Source organism: Homalodisca vitripennis, chromosome 5 (genome assembly GCF_021130785.1).
Source record: "Homalodisca vitripennis isolate AUS2020 chromosome 5, UT_GWSS_2.1, whole genome shotgun sequence".
NCBI classification, from domain to species: Eukaryota; Metazoa; Arthropoda; class Insecta; order Hemiptera; family Cicadellidae; genus Homalodisca; species Homalodisca vitripennis.
The window spans coordinates 160,580,501-160,591,015 of record NC_060211.1 but is presented as its reverse complement, the minus strand read 5'-3'; the positions used below and the strand labels follow the sequence as shown (position 1 = coordinate 160,591,015).

The following is a 10,515-nucleotide window of genomic DNA, read 5'->3' as shown; positions in this document are numbered from 1 at the left end:
TTAAGTTTGTCTTTATGAGCAATCATGGAAGCTAAGGAAAAATAGCAGAATAAATAAATTTGGTATTTTCCAGAGACCATTATTTTAGGAAGAATTCTAATTACCGGGAACTAAACGAACTAAATCATTAGAAATTTTGTTTGACATACTGTGAAAATTACGTCATTGTGACCATCGGTTCTGGTTTTCTGCCTCCCAAAAAGAAGCGATATTTAAAAGGAGGCCACTCTGTCTCCGTAAAAAATCTGTTGCACTTGTTACCACGCGATATAAGTGGGTTATAAACATGTCATCATAAACAGGCGCTGAAGTGAAATATCTTAAATGATTTGTTTTTCTTTTTTCTCCAAATTTTCAAAGCGAAAATATAATGATATTGTAAGAAGTTAACGTCTTGAAAAGGAGCACTAAAGTTCGGAAGAGAAGTTGATGGAATCACTGGATTGCTATTGACGAAGCTCTGACATCAAAATGTGATGTAAAGTAGATTTTCAACTCTCGAGCTGTTTCACTTTCTGCGTATTTGAGCCTTTGTAACTTTCTGTTTGATACTTTAGCTCGTTCTGTATTGAGTGAACAAATTCTGTTAGGATGTCTCAAACTTATCAATGATTTTAATCTCTACTCTTTGTCATGTCACTGAAAGTTCCACGATAATTTCATGCTTCAAAATTGGGGCAATGAAACAAATATAAATACACCGTTTTTTAATGGAACACAGTATACACTTTTAAAATCTCCACAAACACACAGATATACTTCAATATCTTGCGACGGGCCCATCAGAGGCGGATTTCTTGACGAACACAAAAATATTTTCTTGTCGGATTACAGTTCAACAAAATATTGCCGTAGAGTTCCTAAACCCTGTAAATGCATGAGTATATCTAGTGTAAACAATGTTTTCTGTAAGTTTATGTAGTCAGCAGAGTGTAGGTTAGAAACTCTACTATTATACCGGCTTTTAATGGAAACATAAGAACATTATGTTTTGCCAGAGATTTATATACTGCATCTACACATATTTGTACATTTGTAGTCTCATTTACCTATAACACAGTATTGAGCTTCACAATTATTGTATTTATAGAAGAAACCTATTTTGTTAATTATAATACTAATGATTTAGATTCCTATATACAGTATATATCAAAATTTTTATAGAATAGTCTCATAGTGATTGTTGAGTGTGAATTTCCTTTCCACACCCCACTCTGATGTTGCTAGCTTTATATTTTTGAAAAATTTTATACATATAACATTTTTCAAATAAACGAACATCATCAGCTGTTACATGAATTCCAGTTGTGCAATTTATGACAGAAATGTATATGTGTGCAATACATGAATATACGTTATGTGGAAGATCTCTTTTCAGCTAACTAATAGGTGGGTGGATCCCGAAATACCCAGATTTATAGTATTTAATATTTATTTAATATTAATTAAAATTGTACTTCGTCCGCACGCACCTGTTACTATGATAATATAACGTAAAATAATAGCAAGAACCCTGTAAAGTATTATATAAACACACACACACACACACACACACACACACACACACACACACACACACACACACACACACACACACACACATATATATATATATATATATATATATATATATATATATATATATATGTATGTATATACGAGTACATGTGCTAGCTATTCGTTCACGTACTTTCGCATATTATGAATACATGTCTTTATATTCTGTTGATATATTTCAATACCTGGATCGAATTTAAAAATATCCGTTTGCATTGAAAATTTCTTGTGAATGAAACTAAATTATGTTACATGACTAATGAGATTGTAAACATATTACACCACACCACGCTTGTTACCGGTCAAATGTTGAATTGCATGCGCCCTGCATCCAAGTTTAATTGGGTAACTAATTAGTTCCACTCAATCTATCGGTGATTTACGCGATGATACTCTACGATATTAAGTACCACACTATTAGCAGTAACTTCACTAAGCAATCTAACATATCAACACTATTGGTTATTATTTACTACATACGACATACCTCCGACTATAAAAATGCACTACTATATTTGTTGACTTTTAATTAAAGCAGAGCAAATAATTATTTATCCATCGTATATCGGATCATAAAAAGCATATTTTTGTCGGATATTCATATTCAAATTTACATGAGTTTGTCTAAATCTTTTTGTCACTGAGCAACAACTACGTTTATCTTATACAGAGGGAAAATAAGTCTTGATACGCCTGGATATATTCCAAACGGATAGAGATATCGATGTGCAATTTAAACGATACCTATTAATAAACTTGTTTGGACATTTTTAAGGTAAAACATTTCACTCCCCGTTTCAAAGGAGAGTGTAAACTTTTAATTCTCAAATTGCAACCCTAATCTTGTGACATGTCGTTTTAAAGGTCTATTCGATGGGATCACACTGACATGAACAAAACATCTGTTCGACGATCGTAGTAAAAGTTATGCACAAATAGTACGTTATATTGTAATTCCACGTAGAAAAAGACACCTCTTACCAAAACTATGCACACCAGAAACATTAGATACTACGTATAAGGATAAGCTGGGCCCCTCAAAGTCCTACTAAAGGTATCACGCATGCGTTGTGTTAATAAGCGCAAGACATTGGCATTATCCCTACAGATTATTATTTATTTGCGTGATCCACGAAGTAAAATATGATCCGTTTAAAAATAACCTCTTTCTTATAATAATAACATTTAAGCTTTGAATCAAGGGTTACAGCGCCTCATTACTACTGTAATCAATACCTTCTGGTAATAAAACAATATAAACCGTGAGACATTACAATAACCGTCTTTATAAAAAAAATACTAAATTTAAACATATTTGTGCTCACATTTGTTGTTGTGCAATTATATGATGTTTTAAATTTCAAAATTTATTAATATGATCCAAATGTCGTTTACTTATTTTTAGAAAGTTATTATTTCTTGTGTATCTAAAAAATTAAATGAAGAAAAATGTTTACGAATGATTTTAGTAACCTATAAAAATGTAATGAACAAAAGTAAAAAGACATATTTCACATATGACATTTCCTATAACGCTAAGATTAAACATGAGGGTGTTCCATGTTTAACATGATAAAGGTTCACTAGGATTTAAAAAACAACTATCGTCAGTACAGATGGCTATTAGTATGTGTGAGGCTAAAAAATCAAGGCTAAAAGTAATAATGTCTTTTATAATTAATGTGCGAGTAAAAATTCAGTTTTCATGCAGTAATTTAAAATACTGTTTGATAATTTACTTTTGTAAACGGTGCTTACGCCTAAAGTCAACGTTCAATTTCAATTCATTATAAGGACAAGTTGATGAATTAAATTAGATGTTATATCCAGCCTGCAGCAGATAGAATACTCCATAAAACGCCGAAACATGCTCCAACTAAAACTTATGTTTTATATATACATACATATATTATATTATATATATATATATATATATATATATATATATATATATATATACGTATATACTTACTAAGTTCTGATGTAACCAGAATAAATGCACTAAAAGTATGTAAATTCACTAGAAGTGAATAAATCAAACTATTCTAAGTTAGAAATCTTGACACTTTTTTCTTTATTCAAAGAAACATTTGTCATATTTCAGAGTTAAAGTTATTGTTTTATGATGTAATTAATAAACAGAACAAATATTTGGAAACTTTGATGAAGCTACTGGTATCAAAGTTTCCGAGAAAAACTTTAGCAGAGTCAATCTAATGAAAACAACTCAAAGCTTTCTACACTTGATTTGCATCGCTTTGTTTGCAAATTGTTTCTCTCTTCTCGTCCCGTAATCTTCACTTCCTGTACCACTTCAACCCTCTATCGAGGCCATGATTCTTCATTTTATTAATCATTGTGAAACCTTCCCTGCTCCGCCTATTGATGTTTTTATTGTAGTAAATGGCATTTATTAAAAATATTTCACTAGGGATATTTGTCATAATAGACACAAACGGTTTTCATCTCAGAAGGCCTGCCTTGATTGATATCAAATAACCACATAAGCACTGTTACGATTTCATTTAACACCATTACCATAATATGCAATGAAAAGAATGAATTTTGGTTATGAGAACCGTGAGATAATATTTTAGAGGCTCGATTAAGAAGGACCACTTCACACTAGGCAGTGAAGACGCCGAACACACTGATTTTAACAAGAGTTCACTAGGTTACACATAATGAGTTTATGAACAGTGCATATTGAAATAAAGTGCAGAAAATAAACAGTTACCTTTGTTTTCATGAGAGGTACCTAACCGTAGTCTGCTGTTGTTGAGGGCCAGGTTGTGATCAGTAAGTGTGGAAATAGGCTGCTGTCTTGTAGGCAGGCGTGAAGACGGAAGATGTCCTTCACGGATTCACTCACGCACAATACGACCGCAAACGAATAGTTCATAACACTGTGGCCAGTCCTGTAGAGCACGGTAGACGCGGGTGTCCGGGAGCAGAGACGTTCTGGTAGAGATTGCCAATCCAGAGCACTGACTTTAATGTTAATGTAAAAGTACAACAAATAGAGATAAACTAATATTTTAAGTGAGAGAGTAATACATGGGGGAGAGAGTAACTATGGTAAGCAGTGGCTAGAGAGTACATAAGTGCCCCAGGCGGGACCGAGAGTATAATAAGCAAGCGTGCATACGCTTGCAAGGTAGGCAATTGAGCCTTGATAAGTCAACCGTTGTGATTGGTTGGTGAGTTGTACAGTAAACAGCTGATTCGGGAAACAATGGTTCATTGGTCTGTCACTGTACGTGAATATTTTAATCCAGTAAGGAATGGTATTGTAGGCACTAGGCCGCAGAAAGAGATATAGAATTAATGTAGTATATACAGTTTAGTAAATAAAGGCAAATATAGAGTATAAGTTGCACAAAAAATATATACATAATTATTGTTCAATAAAAGTAGCCTTTTCATATTAGGCAATAAAAAACAAGTTGTTTAACGCAATAAATACTTAACATGCAATGTCATTATTCATAATATTGTTATGTTGCGTTATGATTGTTAAAATTAAGAATAATTGAAATTTATTTAGCAACTGTTATTATATAACAAAAGTAAATAACTTTGGATAAGCTTTCATGATTAATTTATTGTATTGTATCTAAGCAGAGATGTTTCCAATGTGAATTTGGGAAGTATGCGGGTCTTGTTAGATACCATGCTAGACTGACGCCTACATTGCCCAAGTTTCGCCTAAGTAGACACCTTGCTATCGTGGCCAACTTAGATGTATACTACTACATTATTATGCTAACTTTTGAAATTACTAATTAATAGTTTAAAGCTAACCTAAACACGATTACCTGTCCTAATTTTTAAATGAATGTATAGTGCCCTCATCACCTGCTAACACCTCTGGTAAAAATAAATCTAATAATACTTAACTTTCAATAAATGGAGAAAAACTTCGCCGACCAATACAATTAGCCGAGATCCCGAACTAATACAAATTAATGATTAATTTAAATAATTACTAAACAACAAGAAAAAAATGTCCTGTATATTTCTGGTGCCGTCGGTCACCATAGAGTGACTGTTACATCTTATTCAGATATATATCGGAATTTATCAACAGTCACTATTGTTAAAATTCATTTTGAAATGGAACCTTGATTGTTTTAAATCTTGTACATTTACGTAAAATGTTTAAGAATTTGACCCCATTTAAGACGTTTTCAATATTTTTCATTAAGTTCTTGTTATAAACCGTCTCCTATTTAAGTAACGTCCTGCATGTTCTATAATGTCATGGAATTTACAAACGATGGCTTAAATATTCCAGAGGCCTTTTGCCTGAAGACAGTTATAAAAAGCTGTCAACTGACAGGTGTAGTATTCCACGACATGTTATATAGAGGACATCTAGAACATTCTGCGGATCAAATATTCATCAAGGATAGTTATCCTTTTTGAATAAGTATAGAAAGTGCTTCTATGAATGTTCATGCTGTATAACAAAAGGATAAGACTCAATAAATCTGATGAAAAAACATGCAAATAGAATTAACCATTGTTATCCATATACGTATGGTTATAAAATATTAATATATATCTTCTTTAGGATCTTCTTTTAAGCCTTATTCTGCCCAACCATATGGGCCACTGGCCTGTGAGAGGATATTATCAAACAGAATAAGGGCTAGAATAGCTGCAGTACAAGATTGATGGTTCTGATAAAAAGCTCTTCATTCACATATATTAGATTTGAGTGGTCTCTCGAAGTCAGATTTTATGTCTGATGTCTTGGACCAATCGTTTATCGAACTCCAAAAAATGATTGTTCTCAAATCTATTTTTAGAAAAATAGAGTGACGTACTATGGGTTTATTTTTAGGCATTAAGCTGCACCGTAAAACATTTCCTGCAAACAGAGAGACGAAAAAGTTTCAAGCCGCTATGTTTCTTACAAACTGTACAGGAATATTTCTTCTCGGTTAGTGAAAATATCTTATTTTATAAAAGTAGGTAGTAGTTACATTTTATTACGTCCATATGTGGTTTATCCTTTGTTTGCTATTCGTAATAAAATGCACCCTTATGAGATTTTGAACGAATAACTTCAGTATGTGATGGAATCGACGTTCATCAGAAATCATAAAACTTTAATTCACTCAATACAATATGACAATATTCGTGGATCACACAAGTTCACTGCAAAGCGTGGTGATGGATGCAACTCATTTGTTTGATGGATGGACAGTCGGGGAGCATTATCAGCTCATGGGGTTAAACTTTATATACAGCCATCACGTGGATAACTGACAGCCATAATAAGCTTACTTTTGTATTATATTATACTGTTCTCTGACTAACATCATGCATGTGTTAATTTGTATTTACTATAGTTTTTCGGTCATTAATGAAATTTAAAATGGCTTATTAAAAACACAGCATTTATTAATGGTTACGATCACCGTTATTGAATATTCCATTAAATTTGACATAAGCCGTTTAACAAATCAATGCATATATGTTTACATAGTATTTTCTACTGAATTCTATTACTATGTCTATGCAATGATTAAAAAGTTTTACTAATTTAAAGATATATCTTCTTAAAGGTATTACATTTTATATTATCACATCCAAACACTGTAATAGCACGAGTACCAATTCCAAACAAAAAGATGACAATTTCAATTATTCAATTTTCCCCTTCCACAAGTACGTGCGAACTGGAAATTTTTGAATTTAACTAAAATATTGAAGAGACCACTATAAGTAAGTTAAAGTGGTAGTCTCATTGTCTCATCAGGTACACGGTGCACTACGATGTGATAGACACGATCTCTAAGCACTGTAGAGAAGCCCAGTTTTCTTAGGTATATGGTAGGAAGGGTTTATTCAATTGAATTTTGAGTTTAGCTCCAGTTCACCTTCCTTTTATGCAGCTTTCCCCACATACACTCGTGTATGATAAAATTTAATATTAAAATTAAATAAGTTTTTTATGTAATGCTGCATGTAAACTTTTCGTTAAAAGTATATTCTTGCTTTATTATTTCTTATTCTATTAATATTATATTTAAAGCAATTTCTAAGTAAATCTGTGAAACATTTTCGTATTTGCAAAATTATTTTAAGAGTGAGTATATCTACAAACCACTGAGATTCAACAAACAGCAGCGTATTATTATTACGAGATAAATCTGGAATTCTTTAAGTTGTTATCTGCTTTATAGTATTACACCATTTATACTTTTAATTACAATCACGTAGTATTTGGCAGTCACGAATGTCGAGTAAAATATAGGAACTAGTTAAGAGATAAGTGTAATGTTCCTTTATATTCCATTACAATACAAAAACTTTCTGTCTTTCTAACTTATAAGAGGCACCTAATGCAAGTATTATATTGCATTAAATCAAGATTGTTTTATCACAGAGAGAACTTTTGCAGGCTGAGTTAAAGAAGAATATAATTTAACGATGCAGTGTAATTGGTTTTCTGTATTAGATTTCGTTATAGAAAAAGTCTTCATCTTGTATATTTTTATAGCTCAAAAAGTGAAAATTTATTGGAAATACTTATATTTTGCTATTGTAATATGTTGGTTCCATTAAGTATAGAGTTCATGCCTTTTAAAACAACAAATAAATATAGACATAAATATTACTGATATGAAGCTGTCACATACTAATTTAAGTTTAGAAAATCTGATCCAGTACAGTTAGCTACAGTAATAAAATGGTTATACTGTAAATCTTAAATGCATGGGTAAAAATTAAACCTTTCTTGGATTTAAATTTAAATTATCAATCGTATCTCATTTGGTAGTATTTATATAGACAAATATTTTAGTCTTCACGACATTTTAGTGCATCATAATAGTTTTTAATGTGACCATCTGAAATGGAAATGTATTCCAGTTTGGATAAGCACTAAGTGATAAGAAATTGGCAAGATAATGTTACATATTAATTTATTTTCATTTGTTTCAGATCGGAAGCTGAGGATGTACATCATGAAGAAATAACACCACCAAGATCTTCAAATTTGAGTTAAAGAAAATTGAATTCCAAATTAATAAAATGGGCAGCAGTTACAGTGCTTCAATGAATAACTATCATGATTGTAAACAACGCATGTGATTGAATATTGTATCAATCATGTACAACACAACCGCCGATGATGATTTCAACAACGGCTCCAGAGTGACAGAGGTGACCAACAAGTCCAGTACGGAGATCCCTCCCTATCCGGACAGACCTGAGACGTACTATGTGCCGGTCCTCTTCTCCCTCATCTTCCTGGTGGGGGTGGTGGGCAACGGCACACTGGTGGTCATCTTCATCCGGCATCGCACCATGCGCAACGTCCCCAACACCTACATTCTCAGCCTGGCTCTCGGAGATCTCCTGGTGATAGTCAGTTGTGTGCCCTTCACCTCCACGATCTACACAGTACCCAACTGGCCCTTCGGTGAATTCGTCTGCAAGCTCTCCGAGACCACGAAAGACATCTCTATCGGAGTCTCAGTCTTCACCCTGACCGCGCTGTCGGCTGACAGGTTCTTCGCTATAGTCGATCCAATCAGAAAGCAGTTTTCCAGTATCGGTGGACGCGGTGCCACCAGGGTCACGGTGATGATAGCGTTGGCTATCTGGGGGCTTGCAGTTGTCTTCTCCTTACCGGCAGCCTTCGGGTCTCACCTGCAGAACATGAACCCTAACGACTCATCCTTGGTGGTTTGTTATCCTTTCCCTGAAGAATACGGTAAAAAGTACGCTCAGGGTGTCATATTGGGGAGGTTCCTAGTCTACTATACGATTCCTTTGAGCATCATCGGGTTCTTCTACATCATGATGGCCCGTCACCTGATACTCAGCACGCGGAACATGCCGGGGGAGATGCAGCCCCCCCAAGCGCGGCAGATCAAGGCCAGGAAGAAAGTGGCAAAGACTGTTCTCGCATTCGTTATTATCTTCGCCGTCTGCTTCTTCCCCAACCACGTATTCTTTTTGTGGTTTTACTTCTCCTCGGATCCCGAAGCAAATTATAACGCCTTCTGGCACCACCTGCGAATCGTCGGGTTCTGCTTGGCGTTCGTAAACTCGTGCATCAATCCAATTGCGCTTTACTGTGTTTCGGGTACATTCAGGAAGCACTTTGACCGCTATCTCTGCTGCTGGAGGACCTCGGCACGCAGGAGCCGCTCCAGTCACCGGAGGCGAACTGGTACTCGCAAGTGGGACTCTACCACTGTCCACCTCCACCTCCACCAGAGCACACTGCGGCGGCCCGAGCAGACAACGGCCACGGGAGACTACACCCAGACCACCCTGACGATGAACGGGGCCGATAACATGTGACAGGCTGGGAGAGGCCGGTGGGGTTCCTACACTCAGTCTCCTCAAGCTGATTCCTTGACTGCTTTTGCCATGCAGTCTTTCGCCTGAACAGAGGTCACAATTTTAAATTCATGACTGTTCAATACGAAACCGAGATAACTATTGCTCTCTTAATCGTCAATGTAACAGTCCGATAGACAAAATAAGGGATCAATGTAACTTAAGGTGTAGAGGATATGCATGTAAATAGGCGTATGCTTATGAATGGTTTCAATATTTATGTCAAAAATTATGATTACATGTTAAAATCTAAGAAACGTCCTTTGGTACTTTTCTCTACACCTATAGATGTATTTAACTTTATACTCAATGGATATTTCAAATGTGTGAGTTTATGTCATAAATTAACTCCAAACTGTTATGTAAATAAATAAAGTTATTTTTTGAGTGTGTTTTTAGTTTTTATACCCAAAACATGCAAGGGCTTTTGCAAGGATAGTACTCAATGAGCAAAAAGCTACAACATGAGTTGTGTGATACAAAATTTATGAATATTAAATTGTTATTTTTTAGAAATAAATGGTGATCAGAATAGAAATATTCACTTACACTAACTAGTAGCCTATTAATTCGCATTTCGCATGACAAGAA

At 34.4% G+C, this 10,515-nt stretch overlaps 1 protein-coding gene across 1 annotated transcript; it reads left to right on the top strand.

Moving 5' to 3' along the window:
* Positions 1–8,514: 8,514 nt before the first annotated feature.
* LOC124363061 (neuropeptide CCHamide-1 receptor-like) lies at positions 8,515–10,314 on the top strand. The gene has a single exon (XM_046818141.1). The coding sequence runs from the start codon at positions 8,683–8,685 to the stop codon at positions 9,883–9,885; it is 1,203 nt and encodes a 400-aa protein (XP_046674097.1). The 5' UTR covers positions 8,515–8,682; the 3' UTR covers positions 9,886–10,314.
* Positions 10,315–10,515: the final 201 nt, after the last annotated feature.